At 42.8% G+C, this 23,656-nt stretch overlaps 1 protein-coding gene across 1 annotated transcript in view; it reads left to right on the top strand.

The window, feature by feature from the left end:
- Positions 1–23,656, top strand: part of MAGI1 (membrane associated guanylate kinase, WW and PDZ domain containing 1) — a 253,203-nt gene that overhangs the window by 171,421 nt on the left and 58,126 nt on the right. The window contains 3 exon segments of the mRNA XM_077760232.1: positions 566–658; positions 5,965–6,147; positions 6,899–7,519. Coding sequence (XP_077616358.1) covers positions 566–658; positions 5,965–6,147; positions 6,899–7,519 — 897 coding nt within the window.

Genomic DNA, 23,656 nt, shown 5'->3' with positions numbered 1-23,656 from the left:
CAATTTAGCAAAATGCTGAAACAACCTCAGATGAGCAGACAGCAGCAGCTTAGCCCATATCTCATGTGTTAGGGAAATTCTTCCCTCATTGGGGAAAGATTGTATATCTTTCCAGGTATTTTTTATTTGGTCTCACTTTGGACTCTCCATCCAGAGAGAACTGAAGTTTTTATTGTTTATATCACACTGTCTCTTTCCTCAAAGCTCTCATAAGAAAGAGACACATAGATAGATGGACAGACAGACACACTGTCACAATATCTCTTTCCTCAAAGCTCTAATAAGAGAGAGACACATAGATAGACACACTGTCACAATATCTCTTTCCTCAAAGCTCTTATAAGAGAGAGACACATAGAGAGACAGACACACACACACACACACACACACACCAGAGAATCTTGATGTCCTTAATGTAGAGTGAGGTCAGATACCAATTTCTTTTCAGTCTAAGCTCTCTGTGTCTAGTTTTATTGGTTTGGATAGTTGTATAATTAAGAAGGTGAATCTGAGTGAATTGACTGACCATATGAAGGAAAAACTGAACTGTTTCTTTTTCTTACAGAATGGACAGAAGATCATTCATCGCTTGTGCCTCCTGTTATTCCAACCCACCCCCCGAGCAATCCGGAGCCAGCCAGAGAAGCTCCACTTCAGGGTAAAGTGTTTTTATAATGGCTGTTTAGGTCAAAAATTTAGGTTTTTTTAAAGGAAGTTTAAAAAGCAGAATCTCACAGCTCCCAATGCTTTCCTTTGATAGTAAAAACCATAATGTTAGAAATCCTGAATACACTGTGAATCAAACTTAAGAAAACTGAAAACTTTTGTGTGTGTAAATTTCCTCAGCTAATTGTAATGCTCTAGAAATACTGACTTCTTGCCGTTACGGTTTCTCGGCCTCAGCACCTTTGACACTCGGGGCCAGATAATTCTTTGTTGTGCTTGGGTCCTGTCCTGTGTGTTGGAACATGTTTGGTGGCATCCGTGGCCTCTACCCTGTTGTGACAACTAAAAATGTCCCCAGTCATTGCCAGATGCCTTTGGGGAGACATCCCAGAGTTGTAAATCACTGATTTAGAGACTACAGAAAGTTAGTATTGGTATTTAGTAAGATAAATAGAAAAGTCAGCATGAGGATATTTCCAGACCCCAGTTAACAACATATTTGCTTTTGATTAAGATTTTCTCATAAATGTGAAATCATCTGGTACTATTATATTTCAAATGCTCATCTCCTATTATTGCTGTCGTTTGGCATTTACCTGTGGTTTACCATGTTTCGTTGAGTCTCACTTATTTACATTCACAGATATAGGAGCCGCCAGAGAGGTTCCTTTTTAAAAATTGGTATCTTCAGAATCTTGCTCCTATCAGGCCTGAATACTCTTAAAAGATAGAGAAGAATTGGGTTTTTATTTTTTGGGGTGTTTTTTTAAAACTTTTTTTTAAATAAGAAAAATAGAGCAGGCATCATATTTGATAGAGTTGGGGAATGTTTATGGTACAGATCCATGAAAAAGACTAAAATTTGTCTTCCTTCATTCTCTGTACATTTTTAAAGAGGTATCGTTGCCTTCAATATAAAAAGACAAGTAGAAAAACACTTGTCTCCGATGTTCATTCCCCCGTTATAATTTTCATGAGAAAGAAGTTCCTTCCCTGGTAGCTGATAATGTCATGAGATTGGTAATAATACCAGTTTATGTAAAATTATTTCTCCTGGCGTGGGTGTACATTTTTATGGTGCTAACAGTTCTAATAAAGATAGAATATAGCAGATAATAACATTAATATCAATATGATTGTGGCTTCCTCTGTATTTTTTAAATAGAAAATTCCTTCTGCAACCTCATGTGGTCTTATTTCCCTGCCTACCAGTTAAGTGACCTGTTCTAGCATCCTGCTAGTACTCTCAGGAAGAATGTGTGGCTAACTTGGTTAGACTGGTGTTGGTTTTGCCAAGTCCGCTGCCCATCAAAACTTTGCTCTGATCAAGAGTGCACTTCCTGATTCCAGCAGATGATACCATTAAAGAGAGTTGCTCTTAGGAGAACTCTTCAATTCTAGTTGGTGCTTAAAGAGAGATTTCTGCATCCATCCCTCCACTGTACCCACCCCACCACCACCACCTTCAAAATCACAGCTCACCTTTAGTGGTTTTATTTACTAGGTACCTCCCTACAGACTTTGTTATCTGCCATGGTCTTACCTTACGACTGTCATGAATAGTGAGGTTGGTACTGTCACTACCTCTGTTTGCACATACAGCACTTAGGCAGAGAGAACTTCAGTGGCTTGCCCAATGTCATGCAGTCAGGAAATATTAGAACACCCAGTTTGAATCCTAAGTGTCGTTAGGAAAAGTTAAACTTCGAGCTAAAACCTTTTTTTGTTCATTTGTTTTTTGTCTTGTTATATGTAGTCTAAATCTGTGCCAGCCATTAGTGATGCCAATGGCTACACATTGCCATTTAAATTGATTACAATTAAGGGGCTCCTGGGAGGCTCAGTCAGTTGAGCATCCGACTTCTGCTTGGATCATGATCTTGCAGTTCGTGGGCTTGAGCCCTGTGTAGGGCTCTGTGCTGACAGCTCAGAGCCTGGAGCCTGCTACAGGTTCTGTCTCCCTCTCTCTCTGCTCTTCCCTGGCTCCTGCTTTCTCTCTCAAAAATAAACAAAGATTAAAAAAATTAAATTGATTACAGTTAAAAAAAATGAAAATTTAGTCCCTCAGTTCCACTCGCTGCATTTCAAGGGCTCAGGAGCTACGTGTGATTAGTGACTGCCATATTGGACAGTGCAGATACAGAGCATTGTCTTCATCATAGAAATTGCTGCTGGACATCACTGGCCAAGGATGTTCAAACACTGGGATGAAATAGTGCCAACCTAGCAGAGAAGCAAGCTCATAAGGGCTGTTGAAGAGCAGAATTTGGGGCCAAGACCCAAAAGATCCTGATTAAGTAGGTCTAGTTTAAGCCCTAGACATGAGTACCTTTATTTTGCTATTCTTTTTTTAAGTTGACGTATTTATATTGAGAGAGAAAGAGAGAGCCCAGGCAGGGGAGGAGAAGAGAGAGGGAGAGAGAGAATCCTAAGCAGGCTCCTTACTGTCAGCACAGGAGAGCCCAACATGGGGCTTGAACTCACAAACTGTGAGATCATGACCTGAGCCAAGATCAAGAGTCGGGAGCTTAACCAACTGAGCCACCCAAGTGCCTCTAGACAGGAGTACCTTTTTAAAAACAAAAAAAACGGTGATTCTCATATACAACAAGATCGTACAACTGGTCAACAGACTAGGATCTCTTCAAAAATTACACGTACTGCAAGGTTGCAGCAGAGAGCTCCCATCCCACTGCCTATGGGTAGAAAAGTGCTTCTTTTCTGAAGCTGCATTAGCCAATGACCCAACCATTCATAAAACGTAAACAGATATCCTTGAATGTGAATCTTCCCTAGTTAAACACTAAAAAAAAGGAAGTCAGTGGTGTAATTTCAAAGCTCTGCTCATGTCTCCATCAAGTTGAAAACATTCTAAGTTCAAAATATGCTAATGGCTTTTTAAAAAATTCAGTCAAACTGCCAGGCACATCTTCATATTTTCTAACTTTGCCTGTAATAAGGGTGAGAAACTTAAACACCCGACCACCTCCTCTCGCCTTCTCAAAGGCATGTTAAGTCTCATTTCTTTGGGCTGTTGTTCATTCATTCATTTATTCAACACAAACTTTGGGAGCACATGAAATGAAGTGGGCAGTACTCTACACACTGGGTGTACAAGCAGAAATCCTCACGGAGCTTACACTGCAGCGGTTGTGCGTGTGTTTACAGGCAGTGAGTGCCTCTCATGCACGGGGCAGGCGCGAATCAGACACATCACCAAACCAATACCTAGGATGGATACTGTTTTGGATGGCGATAAATGCTAAGGACAGGAATAAAGCAGGAAAGGGGGACTGGGAATGTTGGAGGAGGTATTGCAGTTCTTAATGAGATGACAAGAAAGAGCCTCACTGAGAAGGTGATGGCCAGGGATGCTATCTCTGCATCCCTGAAATCTGTTTCCCTTCACGCTGTCCCAACTCCCTAGGTGCCTCTGCCTTAAGGCTATAGGCTATTCACACACACCCCTGGCCTCAGTTTTCCATCTGATCATTGCTGTGGCACCTGTCTCCCCACAACCCCTGTGTGCACTTGGTACCGCCTTTCTGGTGCCTTGGCGGATGGCTCTGCATGATGATTACTTCAGTCCTGCCCTTCTTTAGCCGCTGTGACGGGACTGTAGTTTATCAAGCTTCTGATCAGCCTTGTGGCTGTCCTAGAGAGGGGGAGCTTCATGAACAGGACTGTGATTCGAGGCAAGTCAAAAGAGCTGTTTTAAGAGCTGGGAACTTTTGAAATATGCCATGAAAAATTGTATGGGTGCCCAGAGACGATTTGTAAAAGGCCCTGTAGCTGTAGCTAACCAAAGATAACTTTCCTTCCTGGGTGCCGGACTTGGGAGCAGGGGTCTTTGGAGACTTTCTCTCCTGAACGTTCTGTTTTTGTTGATAACGCTTTTGATAGAGGACGGGGAAGCTGTGCCAAGCAGGAGAGAAGGATATGAATTCTAATTAGGAGAGGTTTTTTTTGTTTCTAAGATTTTGTTTTTAAGTAATCTCTACACCCAACGTGGGGCACGAACTCACAACCCCGACCTCAAGAGTTGCACGCTCTACTGAGCGAGCCAGCCAGGAGCCCCTGATCAGGAGAGTTTAAAAAGTCTAAACATGAACTCAGGTCCACTGTTTGAGATAACTAGGGAAGTTCTGGTAAGTTTCTCAATTATAGAGAAATGCCTAATAATACTGACAATAAAATTTGCGGTTTGTGTACAAAATGTTATTGTGAATATTACCAAGAAAACAAGAAAACTGTAGGTAGCATGTTGGAAAGTTATTTAGCTCTGTAGCTATTTATTTTCATTTTTTTAAAGTTTATTTATTTTGAGAGAGGGCATGGGGGAGGGGCAGGGAGAGAGGGAAAGAGAGAATCCCAAGCAGGTTCCACGTGGTCAGCATGGAGCCCAGTGCAGGGCTTGCCCCCGCTGACTGAGATCGTGTCGTGAGCTGAAATCCAGAGTCAGACGCTCAACTGACTGAGCCTCTCAGGTGCCCCTATTAATTGATTTTAAATAGTTCAACTGAATTTGGAGCTGTATGACTGTTGTTAGTAACTTATTTCATTTAGTTTAGATTTTTTTTGTGTTTTTAAAAAATATTTTAAGCCGCATGCCCTAAATTTCTTTAAACAATAAATTTTAGTAGCGGGCATGTCTGGGCTATTTTACAAATTGTTAAAAGATGAATACTAACAGGAAAAAAGACTTAAATTTGAAACTCAACTCAAAGTAAACTTACGACTCTTCTAATTTTGAAAGTAGTGAATCTACATTTCTCATCATTCTTTGTGACCACATGTTTCCTGGCATTCCCTATGTATTTTCAGAATGTGTTTTCTGTTTGATTAGAAACTAAAGGTTTTGCTGAATTGGTTTTAGAAGTAGAAGCCAAGCCTAAGGCAACACATTGGAAGTCGTACTGCAGATTAGAAACTATAACAACACAGAAGACACAAAGCAAAGACACACTTTATCTTCTGTGAAGGACCTCATGGCAGCTCACCTGCTGTGAAACTACATGCGCTGAAACCAAGAAGTGTTTCAGATGATGGCCACCAGTTCCACTCTTCTCTTGTATTTTCTCTGGGATCTTCCTGCTGACATGCCGTAGGTGCCATATCTCCCTTCTTAAACAGAGGGGCCTGGGAACACCACCCTTATTACTGCAGTCAGGAGAGGAATTTTCCGAGACACCGGAGGCACCGGAGCTTGGAGAGTCGTCCATGAGTTGTGTCATTTCTTACTTAACTCACCTTTTCACCCGTAGTGACATTCCTTCTACCTGTCTTGTTTTCATCCAGGCAAACCCTTTTTTACACGAAACCCTTCTGAGTTGAAAGGCAAGTTCATTCACACGAAGCTGCGGAAAAGCAGTCGTGGCTTTGGCTTCACAGTTGTTGGAGGGGATGAACCTGACGAGTTTCTGCAGATCAAGAGCTTGGTCTTGGATGGTCCTGCCGCATTGGATGGCAAGATGGAAACAGGTAGAGGTACCACAAGGCCCTGGCGTTTCCTGTGTGGGGAGACTGCCGCCCGGCCCCGGAACCAGAGCACAACATCATGATTTCATGACTTCATCAGTGTTTTTTGGTTTTGTAGTTTTTTAAGTTCATTTATTTATTTTGAGAGAGAGACAGCTCACCAGCCAAGGAGGAGCATAGAGAGGGAGAGAGAGAATCCCAAGCAAGCTCTGGCACTGTCAGCACAGAGCCCGACATGGGGCTCGATCCTATGAACCATGACCTGACTGAAATCAGGAGGCACTTAACTGACAGCCATCCAGGTGCCCCAATAAATGTTTGGTTTTTTTTTAAACATTGTAAATAAGCAAGATTCCTCCACTCCATGCAAACCTTTGAAGTCGTTTTAATTTTGGGGTACTGTTAGGGTACTATTAAATACAGTAAAGTGGTAATTTGCTAAAAATTTAGATCTGTCTGCATAGAAGAATTTTAAACCTGGATTTCTGCAGTGAGAATTTTTTTTAGAAGAAATCCCAGTGTTCTTTCAGTGATCATTATATTCTCATTAGCAGAGAAGACACTAGATGCTAAAAGAATGCCTTATTAGTGGTTAAAATAAGTAATAGAAGCAATCTCTTTGTGCCCTATGATACCACCGCCAAATCCAGTTTCTGTTCAGCTTCCTTTTGGTAGAATTTTATATTATAATGTTGATAATAACTTTTTCTGCCTACTTTTTTTTTTTAAACCCTCAAACTCTTATCTTTTTCAGGAGATGTCATTGTCAGCGTGAATGACACCTGTGTTTTGGGACACACACATGCACAAGTTGTGAAAATCTTCCAGTCCATCCCCATTGGTGCAAGCGTGGACCTTGAACTCTGCCGAGGTTACCCGTTGCCTTTTGACCCAGATGACCCCAATACAAGTTTAGTGACCTCGGTGGCCATTTTGGATAAAGAACCAATTATTGTGAATGGGCAAGAGACCTATGATTCGCCAGCTAGCCACAGCAGTAAAACAGGAAAAGTCAATGGCATGAAGGATGCCAGGCCAAGCAGCCCAGCTGATGTGGCTTCAAACGGTTCCCATGGTTACCCCAATGACACTGTCTCTTTGGCTTCCTCCATCGCCACTCAGCCAGAACTCATAACTGTTCATATAGTCAAAGGCCCGATGGGCTTTGGTTTTACTATCGCAGACAGCCCTGGTGGCGGTGGCCAAAGAGTGAAACAGATTGTGGACAGTCCAAGGTGCCGTGGCCTGAAGGAAGGGGATCTTATTGTGGAAGTTAATAAGAAGAACGTGCAGGCTCTGACCCACAACCAAGTCGTGGATATGCTGATTGAATGTCCAAAGGGAAGTGAAGTCACATTGTTGGTGCAACGAGGAGGTATGTAGCCTTCTTTTGTTCTAGGATTTTTTTTTCTTTTAACCTAGAATCCGTTGTTGTACTTACCGGTCTTCAGGTGGCTTTGGGAGGCTTTTTAAATGTCTCGTCTTTAAGATTCTGTTTATTTACCTGTTTGGAAATGTATTCAACCTGCCTTCTGTGTTTTCCAAAGAGTAGCCTCTATAGAATAAAGGTTGTGTTTATTATGTTATATATGTGTAGCCAAAATGATACTTTTAAATGTAAATCACATTGTACTTTTTAAAAAAACATTAATATTTTAAAATCTGTGTCCCTCACATCTCCTTACCCTGACCTGCACAGCGTGTGTGCAAAGTGTTGCTCTTGCCCACTCTTCCAACCTCATTTCACACTCCTCTCCCCTCATCACGATACTCTAGCCACCTGGCTTCTTTTCAGAAGAGCCTGGAGTGCTGTCAGCCCTTGGTGTCTCAGGGCCTTTGCACTTGCCGTTCCTGCTGCCTGGAAAGCTCTTTCCCCAGCCATTCACTTGGCTAGCCCAGTCTCATTCAGGTCTCCTCGCAGAAGAAGGCTTCTCTGATTAGTTATTCAATCTAGCTTCCCAGTTCCTTGTAATCTTTACTGCAGCACCCCATTTCTTCCTCGTCGTTATTACATCATCAGTATTATCACACAAGTTGTTGTTTTGTGTATGTATTTTTCTTTCTTGCTCTCTTTTCACTAGAATGTAAGATCCATGAAGCAGGGCCCATGTCTACATGTTGACAGTTGTAGCCCCAGCATTTAACATAATATCTGACTCCTGCCAGGCTCTCCTGAATGAAAAAATAATGAATGAATGAATGAATGAATGAGTGAGTGTGTGATTACTTACACTTGGCAGGAGCAGTAGCTCCATGATCATATGCAAAACATACCTCAACAACCCACATTTTAGTGAAGTGGTTAAGGATCTCAGAGAGGGGGGTACATACTCTAAATCTTGAGACCTTAGGCTCCCTTCTCTCCCCTGCCTGCACCCCTTATTCCTGCCCCACCCGAACTCTCAGCAACGCACACTGAGAAATATTTGTCACACGGATGAAATGTATTGCCCCTGGTTATGTATGTGTGACTAGTCTTTTTTTTTTTTTAATAGTTTTTATTTATTTCTAGGAGAGAGAGAGAGAGACAGCGTGAGCAGGGGAGGGTCAGAGAGAGAGGGAGTCACAGACTGAAACAGGCTCCAGGCTCTGAGCTGGCAGTCAGCACAGAGCCCGACGCGGGGCTTGAACCCACGAACCGCGAGATCATGACCTGAGCGAAAGTCGGACGCTTAACCGACTAAGCCACCCAGGCGCCCCTGTGTGTGACTAGTCTTGATTGATCACCTCACACAGTGGGCCTGAGAATGGAGGTTCCCTCAGTCTTTGCCAACACGATCTGTTTCGCGTACAACATGCTCTGATTGTCTGAAAAGAGATCAGGATCTAGACGTTTATTTCCTCTTGGCTCCATGGCAGCAGAGGAACTCCTTTGTGTCACGGCAGCCGTGTTCTCATGGCCTCATGAAGTTGTGTGTTCTCTAGTCTGCATGTCTGGGGTCATTGGAAAGACATCCAAAATTCAGAGCAGTTGTCTGTGTGAACTGAAATGCTCAGGCATCACTTCATAAACAGTTATAAAAGCCATTGTGCAGATTTAATTTATCACCAGTGATCTTCAGCAATATCGTTTTCAAGTCTCTTCTTGTACCTAGATCACTTGACTGCTCAAATCATTGTTTTTTTCAACAGTGACTGAGATGTAGTAGAAAGTGACTTGAGGTCAAGAATGATCATGACGGTGGTGGTAGTTGTTGGTGATTGGTGGTGGCGATGGTAGTGATGGTGAAGTTGGTGGTGGTGGTGGTAGTAGTAGTGTTGATGGTGGTGGTGGTGATGGTGGTGGTGGTGGTGATGATGATACCTGACACTTATGGATAAGCTGACAATTTACAAAGCACTTTGCATATTGGCCCATGCCTCTCATCTCACTTTTACCATGACCCTGAAAGGTAGGCAGGTGCCACACCGTACTGTAACTGAGTTCACCTCAAATCTGTGGTTTCCAGTTCAACACTCTGCCCTGTTTAACTTTGAATAACATTGGTTTTTCCATAATCGCCGATTTCTGTGGCCAGCACCTCAAAAACTTGAACAGTTCTTGGTCCATCTGGGCCATATTTGATTTAGCCATTGCTCATTTGATGATCACAAACCACCCTGCTCTCTGGCCTAATGTATTTGCTCCTTCATTTCATTTGTCAGTGTGTTCAGTTTTTCTTTTTTATTAGATCCACTTGAAGGACACCAAAAAATAGTCTCATTATACCCTCTTAACTTACCACAGTTACTGGAACCATTTTGTAATGAATATGCCCAAACTAGCAAAGAACTGATTATAGAAACATACCCCTTGATTTCAAATATGTTTGCATTTTCTCTTCTTAATTTCTAAGACCTTCTTTTTGTCAGTGCCATTATATTATATAAACTTAAATTGATATGGAAAGATCCAGAATATATTGCCACATTAGTCAACATCTACATAGTTTATTCCAGAACCTGAGTAATTTAAAATCACTCTAACATCAGCAGTCTTTAAAATACACCATATGCCGGGTGTTTGATTTATGTATTGGATAGAAAGTTTGTACATCTGCATTTGGCAGGCTAGCACTAGCTACTATTAATCTCTCTAGAAAGCATATAAATATATTTGTTTCTGCCATACGTTAGTTATTTGCACAGGGGCTGACATTTTAATCATCCCTTCTGTATGGTGGGGGTGTCACTGAAGCAGCAAAAGCAGCATCTAAGTTAAATGAGAAAGTAGATGGCCCCTTCACTGATTCTTTCCCATGAATCTCATTTCTGTCAAAACTCCTAGTAAGCAGATTGATAAACTCATGATTCTTGTGAGTTTTGGGAATTGAAGTCTTGAGGATGAGGCTTTCTCTGCTTTCAACAACTGGGCTTTTCTACTTTGGGGCAGAACTAGCTACATTTGTATTTGTTTTTATTCTTAATCTCCTGAGCTCATTTTTGGTATCTTTTCTTGTCACATTGGGTGTTTTGATTTTTGGTATCTTTTTTGTCTTCCCTCTTCCGCCCTAAGCTGGGAGGAATGGAGGTTGGAATATCACTTGTAAATTTCTGGAATTAGATAGTTTCCTGGATCAGGCGTGGCATTGCTAGGCGTGTCCATCCACCTGCCCTGGCAGCGGGACCATTTCTGATTTGTTCACAAGTACCTTCTCTGTAAGTAGGTCCTTGCCTCCTGGTCCATCAGTCATATTCTTCGTGGGGCACAGCTTCCTTCCTAGGCCTGGCTCCCCATCTTCCCATGCCACTTAACTTCCTCCTCTCCCTCTGCTGTGTCGCCAGGAGAATACTTATTATTTATTTTATCTTTATGTAGTATTTGCATTCAGGTAGCCTGTTGCCTATGTGTGAATCTAGAGCCTTTTTTTGAGGTGTTTGGAAAATTATGTTAGAAGGGGCTTGCTATTTTCTTTTAAGAAAATAGTGGGCTTGTGGGGGGGGGCTGGTGGCTCAGTGGGTAGAGCATCTGACTCTTGATCTCAGGGTCCTTAGTTCAAGCCCCACATTGGGCATGGAGCCTACTTCAGAAAAAAGTAGTAGGGTTTTTGTTTTTGTTTTTTTTTTAGTTTATTTATTTATTTTGAGAGAGAGAGTGTGTGTGTGTGCAGGGGACGGGAGAAAGGGGGAGAGAGAGAGAGGGAGGGAGGGAGAATCCCAAGCAGCTCCATATTGTCAGCACAGAGCCCACTGNCGGGAGAAAGGGGGAGAGAGAGAGAGGGAGGGAGGGAGAATCCCAAGCAGGCTCCATATTGTCAGCACAGAGCCCACTTCAGGGCTCGAACTCATGAACTGTGAGATCATGACCCGAGCCTAAACCAAGAATCGGAGGCTTACCTGACTGAGCCACCCAGGTACCCTTAGTGGGTATTTTTAATTCACAAAAGATCATTTGTCCTGTAAAAGATGTTTGTTGTTGTAGTTTTGCTTTTTTAAAAAAAGGGTATTATATGTAACCTGGCTACCTGTGTACCTTTGTTTAAAGTTTTTTGTGTATTTGACTAATTTACACCAACTAGTAGGTGGGATACTGTTTAAGATGTCATATTGGGGGCGCCTAGGTGGGTCAGTGGGTTGGGCGGCCGACTTCGGCTCAGGTCATGATCTCATGGTTCGTGGGTTCCAGCCCCGCATCGGGCTCTGTGCTGACAGCCAGCTCAGAGCCTGGAGCCTGTTTCAGATTCTGTGTTTCCCTCTCTCTCTGACCCTCCCCTGCTCACACTGTCTCTCTCTCAGAAATAAATAAAACGTTTAAAAAATTTTTTTTTAAATGTCTTGTTAGTTTGAATCAGAATACTCCGTTTCGAGAGATTTGGCAATACCTGATGAAAGTGGAGAACATGTGTCTTGCTGTTGAGAGAAAGAGTGTACACACAGAGAGCTGACCGGGGGTGTCAGGAGTCCCCCTCTCCTTCCACCTCCCCCCTTACCGCTCTACGCCTCTGCCCGTGTTACCGCTCCTGCCCTGAGACTCGGTGCTCAGTTCAACAAAATGGGTGTTTTAAGCTGGATCTTCTTCAGAGCGACCCTTCTTGGCCCCAACTTCATGCACAAAATGTTGTCGTTGATTAAAAGGCACAATTCAACTGAGTACCTTGTAAAGATCTTACTGGGTTTTCCCAGTGATTCCTGAATCAGGCAGCTGCCCATCTAGCAAAAGAGAGAAGCTCTGGGGAGGGTTGGACACAGTGAGCACAAAGCAGATGGGTGGCCACAGGATCACCTTCCCGCCTACCAGGCACGTTACCTCACAAGTGCTAACCAGCTGACTCCAAATGACAGGTACAGTGTACGATTTTATTCCTGGGAGAGGCTGAAACTAACTCAGTACTCGTGGTGCTCACAGGTCACACCTGCAGATTCACATTTTTTTTTAAATGTTTATTTGTTTTGAGAGTGAGAGAAAGGGCAGGAGAGGGGCAGAGAAAGGGAGGGAGAGAGTCCCAAGCAGGCTGCACACTGTCAGTACAGAGCCCAACGCCAGGATCGGTCTTAGGAAGCGATCGTGACCTGAGCCAAAATCAAGAGTCGGACGCTTAACCGACTGAGCCACCAGGTGCCCCCAGGTTCACATTTTTTAAGTTGGTCATTCTCTTTGTTCCTTTTCTGGCCTTCTGCTCTTGGGGGGACCCCTTGCTTGCTGGTTAGCAGCCGTAAATGTGCATTAAAAGCTTTTGAGAGGATGTAATTCATCAGGGAGACAGGATAAGTAGCACTATCTGGAATGTTCTTCAGAATCATGGTCCCCAAGACCCACAGCAGTCAGAATCAAGTAAGTCAAAGAAAGACCCCACCAAGGGAGTCACTTTTTTTAAGCCAACTGGCTTGCTTGGTGATCTTACGTAGCTGAATTTCAGCTAACCCGGAAGTGTTCGTCCAGGCGCAGCAAGTGGTGTCGGCCCCAGCACGGACACCTCGTTGCTCAGCTAAAAGCTAATCACGGGCTGTTCTCTTACCAAGAACAGCTCTGGCCAGAGTCTAGGGCAGTTGTTGCTTCAGCAGCAGGTTCTGAAATTATCTTCAAGAGTTACAGACAGGTTCCTGCTCATCGTCCTGGACGTTTACTTCTACCTGGGGAAACTGGTCTTCCAAAGGAAACTCATTTTGAGTCATGAATGCCGCAATGGTAATCTCTGTTTTCTCACTTTTAACAAGCTGTTTGTAACATTTGTAGAGGAACGAGCCTGAGATTCTACAGCCAGATGATGCAAGTTTAAATCCCAGCTCCCACCTTCATTAGCTTTGTGGCCTTAGGCAAGTCATCTGAAAAAATGGGAAGAATGATACTGAATTTGCATGTGCATATGCATGATGAATGTAAACTAAGATACCACTTGTGGTCATGGCTTGCTAGCATACAAGTGATCACAATAAATCAGTGATGTTTTATTGATATTACCTAGTATCAGAAGCAACTGGGTAGGGCTGGCTTTTTTTTTCTTTCTCTTTTTTTTTTTTTTTTTTTTTTTTTAATGCCCAGGCTGGGGGCGCCTGGGTGGCTCAGTGGTTTAAGCATCTGACTGGCTCAGGTCATATTCTCATGGTTCATGAGATCGAACCCTGCATCAGGTTCTCTGCTGTCTGCACAGAGCTCACTTCGGATCCTCTGTCCTCCTCCTCTCCCTCTATCCCTCCCCTGCTCATTCTTAACCCCCCCATTAAAAAAAAAAAAAAGCCCTACACAGTCATACAGCATATTAATCACAGTTCATGACCTCCAGATACCTTGTGTTTGTATTTCTGTAGAAGTTCCACAGGGATGAAGAACAGTTTCTAATATTTATTTGTTTGTGGGAGAGTGCAAGCAGGGGAGGAGCAGAGAGAAGGGGACAGAGGATCTGAGGCAGAAGCTCTGTGCTGATAGCAGGGCTCAAACTCAGAAACGGTGAGATCATGACCTGAGCTGAAGTCAGATGCACAACTGACTGAGCCACCCAGGCACCCCTGGACCTTTCGGTTTCGATTCTCTGACATTTAACTTGGAGGAATATCGGGTTTTCATTTCTTTTTTTTTTTTTTTTTTAGTAAAGTTTATTTGTTTTGAGAGAGAGATCATGGACAGGGGAGGGTCAAAGAGAGAGAGAGAGAATATCCCAAGCAGGCTCTGTACTGTTAGCGTGGAGCCTGACACGGGGCTGAACTCAACAAACCTTGAGGTCATGACCTGAGCTGAAACCAAGAACCAGACACTTCACTGACTGAGCCACCCAGGTGCCCCACAGATATTTTCATTTCTGAATAATATTCCTTCTTTTAAAATCTATCAGCAACAGATTGGTCTTCCTCAAGCCCAATGTCGTACAGCCTCATAATCACACCTCATACCTTTAGAAGCATGATAAAGAGACATTAGAAGTCAGAAACTTGATATGGAAATGGTGGTGGTGATGGGCGTAATCTCGTTGCTGCTCTCACTGATTGAGTGTTTCCATGTGCCAGGCTTGTTACCATGGTACAGGCAGTACGTAAGTAAAACCTCATGGCACCCTTACTACAAAGCCAAGGCAGAATCTCTGGTTTGGTTGGAAAAGTATGTATAAGACTCCTCCTTGCTTAAATGACTTGTAATAAAACAGTAAATACTTCCACCACGTGCCAGGCACAGTTGGCTGTAAATATTTTATATATCATAATTTAAAAGAGCCCCATGAGTTAAGTAAAATCTTGGCTCCATTTAGGAGAAAAAGATGCTGAGGGTCTAGACAGGAATTTACCAAGAATCACACAGCTGGTTAATGGCAAAGCCAGGATTTGAACCCAGAAGTTTTGGTCCTCAAGACTGGGCACTTAACCACTATGCTAAGCAGCATCTTGGCTTATGGATGTGAAACTTCAATATCATAAGTATTGAGGAAAGTATCTTACATATAAAGTAATGAATAACAAAAACCTTTTTTAAATAAACAAAAATAAATAAGTGAAGTAGTGAATAAGGTCTAAAGTCCATGGGCAAATTGATGCCATTTAGTGTTCATCAAAATTTACTGGTGATATTTACTTCATTAAATCATCATTGATCCATATAGGAAAAGCATTGTCTAATCTCATCATATAAGCACATCGTTAGCATCAGATTTGTGTGTGTGTTTTTTCCCTTCTGAAGCGATGCAAAACCATCATAATTAGAACCGCAGTGAGCTGTGCACCAGAGTTAAACCCTGGTGATCAGGTGCCTGCCTCTCTTCTCTTTGCCCTCTGGTCTTGGGCTGGAGGATGAACTGCAAATTGCACCACGTAAGTGTTTGACTGCCAAAGTCAAACTGCAAAAGTTTCATTCTTTTGCATGTTGCTGTCCAGTTTTCCCAATACAATTTGTTGAAGAGACTTTCTTCCTTCCTGCTTTGTCAAAGATTACCTGACCACATGGCTGTGGGTCCATTTCTAGGTTTTCTATTCTGTTCCATTGATCTTTGTAACTGTTTCTGTGCCAATACCATACTATGTTGATCACTATAACTTTGTAATTCAGCTTGAAGTCCAGAATTGTGATGCCTCCAGCTTTATTTTTCTTTTTCAATATTGCTTGGGCTATTTGGGGTCTTTTATGATTCCATACAAGCTTTAGAATTGTTCTAGTTCTGTGAAAAATGCTCTTGCTATTTTGATAGGGATTATAATAAATGTGTAAATTGTCCTAGGTAGTATAGACATTTTCACAGTATTTGTTCTCCAAATCTATGAACGTGGAATACCTTTCCGTGTCTTTGTGTCATCTTTGGTTTCTCTTATCAGTGTTTTGTAAGTTTTCAGAGTACAGGTCTTTCGCCTCTTTGGTTCTGTTTATTCCTGGGAATCCTACTATTTTTGGTGCTATTGTAAATAAGATTATTAATTTCTCTTTCTGCTGCCTCATTATTAGTGTATATAAATGCAACAGATTTTTGTCATTTGGTTTTGTATCTTGTAACTTTACTGAATTCATTTGTCACATCTAGGTCCTTTTACATGGAATCTTTTGGATTTTTTATATATATAGTGTCATGTTATCAGCAAATAGTGACAGTTTTACTCCTTCCTTACAGATTTGGATGCCTTCTATTTCTTTTTGTTGTCTTAAGCACTGTATTATCACAGCTGAGGTGACAAGCAGTGGAAAATTAACCAGCCCAAAACCTTACAGAAAAAAGGTGACAGAGCCTGAGTCCCAACCCAGACCTGTGTGCTTACAAAGCTCTCTGTCACAGGTTGCTCTAAATGACAAGGAAATGCATTGAGCAGTGGCATGTCCCTAGGCCAAGGTACTGGAAAACAATGTCCTTGAATCATAGGGATCCAGTTAAGCCTCTTCTTCAGCATCCAGTTCAGTAGTTACTAGCCACGTGTGGCTATTTAATTAAAAGTAAATACAATGTCAAATTCAGTTCTTCAGTCCAGCTGGCCACATTTCAAGAGCTCAGCCACATATGTAGTTAAAGCCATATTTGTCGCTACAGAACATTTTTATCTTCATATTTTTATCCTCACAGAAAGTGCAATAGCAATGCTGTAGAGGCTTTGATTATTCTCTCCTCAAAAGGGGATGTTCAGTATGCTTTATTTTACCCCTTCTCTTCTTCTTACCCTGTGAATGGAAGGAAAAGCTATGGAACTGAAGGAAACTGCATGGGGAATGGATATCTTTTGTACCAATGATAATAACAACAGGTCCTATTTATTAAACCCATGGGTAGGTACCAGTCTAAGCTCTTTGCATGTGTTATCTGAATGTTAGGAAATCATCAGGAGTTGGGACTCAAAGAACAAGTATTAGCACTTAGGGCCATCTGCTCTGTCCCCATGAGATAGCCTCATCAAGTTTTAAGGGGGAATTATAGAGTCTCCACCTCGCCAACAAGTATCATCTTTGAATACTGCTCTGACATTGTCTAAGGAGCTTAATTTAAATGATTTTATTATGTAAAGCATCCTTAATCTGAAAAGGGGAAGAAACTTTAAAACACAGGAAAATTCACCTGACACTCCTACTATATAGTAAAAAATACATAGCCTGCCACATAGCTATCAGCAACTTACAGTTTGTCAAAACTGTTTAGAAAATGTTGGGGTACCTGGGTGGCTCATTCAGCTAAGCGTCCGACTCTTGATTTCGGCTCAGATCATGATCTCATGGTTTCATGAGTTCAAGCCCCGCATCAGGTTCTGTGCAGGTAGCACAGAACCTGCTTGGAATTCTCTCTTCCTCTCTCTCTGTTGCTTCCCCACTCGAGCTGTCTCTGTCTCTCTCAAAATAAGTAAATGAACTTTAAAAAATTCTATAAAAACCTAAAAGGGAAGATGTTGTCTTCCCCCCTTACCTACGATGTTTCGTTTTTTCTCGTAGTTTTGGAAGTCAAGGCTTCTTGTGAGATCCAGCACGCTGTCTCTTATCTTCCTAGCTGTTAAAAGTTGTTCATGTTAAAAATAGCAAACTTCTTAGCGCTTCCAGAGTGCAAAACAGGAGGACATTCACATTTGCTACTAGGGAGCCTTCTGGTCTTTATTACTAAAGCAGTTTTAAGTTGCTATTTTGGTTTATTGCCATGGTTTAAAGTTATCAAGGATTTTAGTTGAGAATTCTTTATGGAACATTAGGTTACATTCATATTCGAGGTGACATAGCAAGAGAGGAGAAAAATATAAAAGTGTCTCTATTTTGGTTCTTTCATTATACAACATGTAAAAATTACCTCCCACTGTCAGCATCTTACGGAACTCTGGATTTGGGTCTAAAAAAATTTTTAGCAGAATTCTGGGCTTATAATTTTTAAACCTAAACAGGCTCTACTTATTTTCTTTCACATGTATGCAGTTTTAGATTTGATTGGACGGTTCCAGTTTTATTCCTTTTATATTCATAATGCACAGTGGTAGGTAAAGGAAGGTCTCATCCTCTCTGAAGGTAAACTCATTGCCACTGAGCTATATGCTTTTGTGCATTATTTCTCATAGATGTGTGTGCAGTTTATAATTCTTATTAAGCACTGTTGACATCCCCTCCCCTTTCTCGAAGAACATAGGAAATTCAAGTTAGAATTCTTGGCATGGTTAGCAGACTATAGTAATCGTTCTGTAGCTGAATTTGAATGTGAAACAGTCGCTTTGTTTTCTGAGGGGGACGTGTCTCAGCAGTGGGGATAGGGCAGAATCAACTGTCAATAAAACAAACCAGCTCCTGATTTCATGAAGCTTATATTCGAGAGGAGGGAGAGATAGAGCAAAAAGAAGCAGATGAACAGAAAAGTATCAGCCAGAGATTACACAGAAAATAAAACTGGGTAAAGTGAGCAGGAGTGGTGGTGGGGTCCAAGTGAGAAGGCTCCTTTCACTTAGGTGAGTAGATTTGAGTGACCCCAGGGAAAGGAGCCCAGTACTAAGGGACGCATGCCGGAAAGTGGGGACAGTGAGTACAGAGGCCCTAAGGAGGAAATAGAACGGAGGCCGGGGTGGCTGATGGAAGGAGGATGAGGGGCACAGGGACGGCCTTTGGACTGCAGACCGGGACAAGGAGTTCAAGTTTCATTTTCAGCATGAGGACCTGTGTCAGCGAAGCAGGGAAGAGACAAGATCTCATTGACGGTTTTTGACAGTCCCTCTGCATGCATGTGAAAAGTGTATTCTAGAAGAACAGGTGAGGAGAAGGGAGACCTCTCAGGGCCACTGCCCTGGTTTGAGAAGGGTATTGGCGGCTGGGACCAGAGTGACACCAGGAGTGACAGAGGGAGTGGAGGATGTAGGATGGCTTTAGGAGAGCCCCCGGACTCTATGGAGAGCCGCAGCACAGAGGTCCACAGACTTCTTCTGTCAAGGGCAAGATGGGAAATACTATAGCTTCATGGGCCATACCATCCGGCCACTCTGTTCTGTTCTTTTGTAGCAGGTGACACGTAAGCAAGTGGATTGCTTGTGTTCCAAGAAAACAGCATGTGGTCCACTAGGTCTGCCGACCTCTCTTGAAAGAAGGAAGGGAAAGGGGAGGAACCACAAAGGACCCCTGGGTTTTGGCCTGGGTACTTGGGTAGATAGAGGGGACTTTTGCTGGGATTTGGCTTCTGAAGTAAGAGTGGGTAGACCTTGAACTCTGGAATCCAGGGCTCCTTCTCAGACATACTAATCGTGGAGTACCCATGTGACATCCAAGTGAGCAGCAGCGTAGGCTGTTTTCTGGGGTCTGGGGTTCGGTAGGGGCAGAGTCAGGGCAGGAGAGATCCATGTGTGAGCTAGTTGTCATATGCGTGAGTGCTACAGAGTGTGGGCTGTGTGTAGCTGCTTTTCTCCTCTATGGGATCTCCTAGTTCTCATCGTATTGTGCCAGGCTGCCTCCCAGCTGAATCACTCCTGGTCTTAAGCAAGAATTGAGTACCTCCTTTGTGTACAGCTCTAAGAAAAAGAGGGAGAACACAGGGACCTCGCGGCGTAATTAGGGAGAGGAGGCTAACACTTGAATTTTACCAGCAGTGAATCTGAATCTGTGGCCACAGATGTGGGTAACAGGTGACCCGGGGAGGAGGAGCCATGACAACAGAGCCTTTTTGCATAAATTGAGGCTAGCGCAGTGTCTCGACCTCAGCATTTTTAATTTTCGGGCCGCATAATTCTTTGCCGCGGGGGTCCGTGCCTGGCCTTGTGGGACGAGTGACAGCTCTGGTCTCCACCCAGTAAGGTGGCAGTCACACACCTGCCTCCACACCCTGAATTGTGACAACAAAATATGTCTCTAGACATTGACAGATGGCCCCTTGGGGGGCAAAATTGCCCTGAATGGAAACTATCAGACTAGGGCTTGGAAGTATGAAAAGTGTTTGGAGTTGCAGACTCCTGCGTGCAGAATCCTGTCCATGGGCAGGATTCGGTCTGACCCACTCATGTCTTTTTCAGTAGTGTCTTTTAAAATGTTTAAAAGTTTGAATGCCCCCAGGGGCACCTGGGTGGCTTAGTCGGTTAAGCGTCCGACTTTCGCTTAGGTCATGATCTCGCGGTTCGTGGGTTCGNCACAAAACAAGCCAATATTTCTAATAAATATTAACTTGATAAATGAAAAACTAAAGAAAGAAAGAAAATATGCTGCTATGGCTATTAAAAAATATTTGAGGNTCTCTCTCTCTCCTAGAAATAAATAAAAATTAAAAAATTTAAAAAATATATATTTGAATGCATTTCCCTGGCACCGACAGTCTCCTCTTCCCTTCCGTCCGGCCTGGCACACTCTTGCCCGAGCCTCTGCCCGTTGCCCACACACAGCCGGGAGGCACTCCTGGAGATGCACGGACTTGCTGTGGACACATTTCCTAGGAATTTCCTTTTTCATCATCATCTCAAAATTCTAGGAACTGGCCAGCTTCCCTTCCTTTTTGGTTTAATTTATACGTTTTTGTTCCAACAAAAGAAACAAGATACCTTCAGACCCTCGTCCTTTGGAGTCAGTTCTCCTACTCTCTTACTTTGGTTCCAAGTGCAAATTAATTGGTTAGATACCACCTCCTTGGGACCGACAGTCTCTCCCACATGGAAAGTCTCAGCTGTGAGAGATGTCATGATAGCGTCTCCCTCTGCTCATAATCGTTTTTGCGACCTTTCTGCATCGAGTTTCTCTTTATTGCAAAAGGTGTCTTCCTAGCCTTCGCGCTACGATTTTTCTGTTCTGAACATTTCCAAAACTGTTATCCGAGGCAGAGAGTTGACTCGCTGTAATATTTTTTTTCACCTTCCTTCATTTCCCTCCAATTAAATCACACATTCTTTACCACCATCTGGAGTTAAGTAGTTGACATGGTTCTTACTGCCTCTGTCTTTGCATTGCCACCTGCAGTTTTAAAAACATTCCCCAGCATTTCCACTGCCTGGTATTTCCCCCGTTTGTATTCCTGGGCCGATGTTAATCGTGTCCCCTAATTGTGAACATAATTCTGTTTGATTCAGACATCTCTGTAGAATCTTTATGTCTTTGAAAATAGCATTGGATCCCTAGGAATATTGTGTTTTCACTGGCATCTTGGAACATGGCTTGTTGTGTGTGTGCCAAGGTGTTACCCGGGTTTATTTCCTACTCCTGTTCTTATTATTTTTTTAATATTTATTTTATTTTTGAGAAAGAGTATGAGCAAGGGAAGGGCAGAGAGAGTGAGAGAGAGAGGAAGACACAGAATCCCAAGGAGGCTCCAGGCTCTGAGCTCAGAGTCCAATGTGGGGGCTCAACCCCACGAACCGTGAGATCACGACCTGAGCCGAAGTCGGATACTTAACCGACTGTGCCACCCAGGTGCCCCTTATACTGCTGTTCTTGTAGTGTCTCTAATATTCTCAACATTTTTTTGTTTCTCACCATATGCAGCAAGTGCTCTTCACCTTCTCTTGCCCAGTGAACTTCCACAGTGTGCTAATCCCTCGTTATAATTGACTGACGTGCGAGCATACATTTAAAATAAAACTGGGTAATCGCACGCTCCCCATTTTCTCATGGTTAATTCTTTTTCTGGAAATCTCATTTGTTATATTACCTTTGCCATGAAGAATTCTAAAACATCATGTTTATGATTGTAATCCTTGAGGCAGTGTTGTTCCAAAGATCCTTTTGCAACGTGTCGTGGAGGAGCAGTTGGTAATAGCTGCATCATCCACCAGCTGTAAGACTCCCTCAGCCAGGGAATCCCTTTCTGTCCCTCGTGTTGGCTCTCAGCTCACCTCATTCAGCAACCTGAGTTTTTATTAGACTTTTATTTTGGCAGTTGGTATGTTCAAGGGCTCTGGCATTCATCTGAAAAGCTGTTTTAAAAAGCTTTTGTATCATTGCATAAACACTAATCAGTTTTTTTTTAATCATTTGAAGATAATTGGAATTAGGTCAGTGCTCCTTTAGATAGATACAAATGTTGTTTCTAATTTTAAAACTGTTCTCTGTGATTACTTTTGCTGTAGACACCACATACCCAAGTGGGAAATGATTGCATTAAAAATCACAGAACTGCCCATTGATTAATGGGATTCTTTGTAGGTTCCCACCCCCTGCAGAGCAATTTCCACTTAGACTTGGCTGTTGAAGAAGGAAGAAATAGTTTTAAAATCACAGAGTTTCTCAGGCCTGTACTATTGATGTCATGGACCGGATAAGTCTTTCCTGTACATCACAGGCGTCTTGGCATCATTCTGCGTCTATACCCACTAGTTGCACTAGAAGCACCTTGTCCTTCTCCCTTCTGGTAACGTCCAACCGTGTCTTCAGAATTAGTCCATGTCCCTTGAAGAACAACATCCACTTTCTGGGGGGAAGTTCTGCTTTAATCCCTTTGACACCCATCTTGTTTTTGCTATTGGAAATGCTCTGTTCCGTTTGGTCTTTTGTTTTGTTTTGTTTTTGTTTTTATCAAGTGCAGATGAAATCAGTTTGTGGACTACTTGTGGTTGAACTTGGATGGAAAAAATTTCGCAGGAAAATTCCTCATTTCTTCTCTGTCATTGCTTCTGCTCAGGAAAGAAGTAGCAGCATGGCCAGTCATCACAGTTGCCTTCTGCCTCCTCTCTGCCAGCAGCTAGCACTGCACCCCAGGCCAACCGTGAGCACTGTCGCTGGGCCTCTGCATTGTCATCCCAACTATGGGTGCACCTGAACCTTCCTCCGCACTGTAGTGAGGATGGAACAAGAGAAGGGCTTCTGGTATTTTCAGTGCGGCCCTGTCCTATGGGGTTTCCTTCCCCTTCAGATTAGATAGGACTTAAGAGAAAGGAGGTGGAGGAGGTACCCAGGTGGTCCTGCTTCTTAGTACTTGTGGCCTAATTTCTGGGACTGAGAAGAGATAAAGGAAGGGGAAAAGTAGCCAGGGAGGTGTTCCTTCTGATCTGTGATGACATGGTTCTCAATAAACAGTGAAATGAGACAGAAACCATGGAGTCAGGACAGAACAGTAGCCATCACGAAGTTTTTCCAAGGTGCAGAGCACTGCCCTTGAGAGATTGCATCCTTCCTGAGTTTCTTCCTGCTGAAATATACTTTTACTTATAGTATCGTCGTTTGTTGTTCTTGGTCCCTCCTTTTAATGGTCTTGTTTGCAAAATAAGGAATTGGCAAGTTGTGGTCATTTGCTCAAATCTGTTTTATGAAAATTTGGTGGTTCGTGAAATCTCAAATCTATGAATCACTGATGCAGGGAAGGAGGCCCTCAGGAGTTTGGGGAGACAGAGGAGGGAGGAATGTGGCGGGGGGGGGCGGGGAGAGGCATGTTACCCTTCTCTGATCCTGGCTTCTATGACCTCTTACTTTAGGGAAAAACTAAGTTTGGGTTCAAGGCCAGCGATATGTTTACCACTCTCCTATAGGTTGCCCTTTCATAATACTACCTTCATCAGTCAGACTCTTTAATGAATTCTTTTGTCCTGAGAATGTTAACTCCAAGAGCAAGAGAAAAATTGGTGAGCCATGCACCGGGCACCCCAAAGTACCCGCGGCTGATTTCTTGTATGGAAAAAGCAGTCTCAGAAGCTTCATGACTGCTTTAAAAAATCCATTTCCATTGTGTTGTGTTTGCTTGCATTAAGTTGTTCATCTGAGTTGACTCTAAGCCTG

This window comes from Crocuta crocuta, unplaced genomic scaffold (genome assembly GCF_008692635.1).
Source record: "Crocuta crocuta isolate KB4526 unplaced genomic scaffold, BGI_CrCroc_1.0 scaffold213, whole genome shotgun sequence".
Lineage (NCBI taxonomy): Eukaryota > Metazoa > Chordata > Mammalia > Carnivora > Hyaenidae > Crocuta > Crocuta crocuta.
Note: the sequence above shows the minus strand (reverse complement) of the source record. Positions and strands in the feature narration are given on the sequence as shown.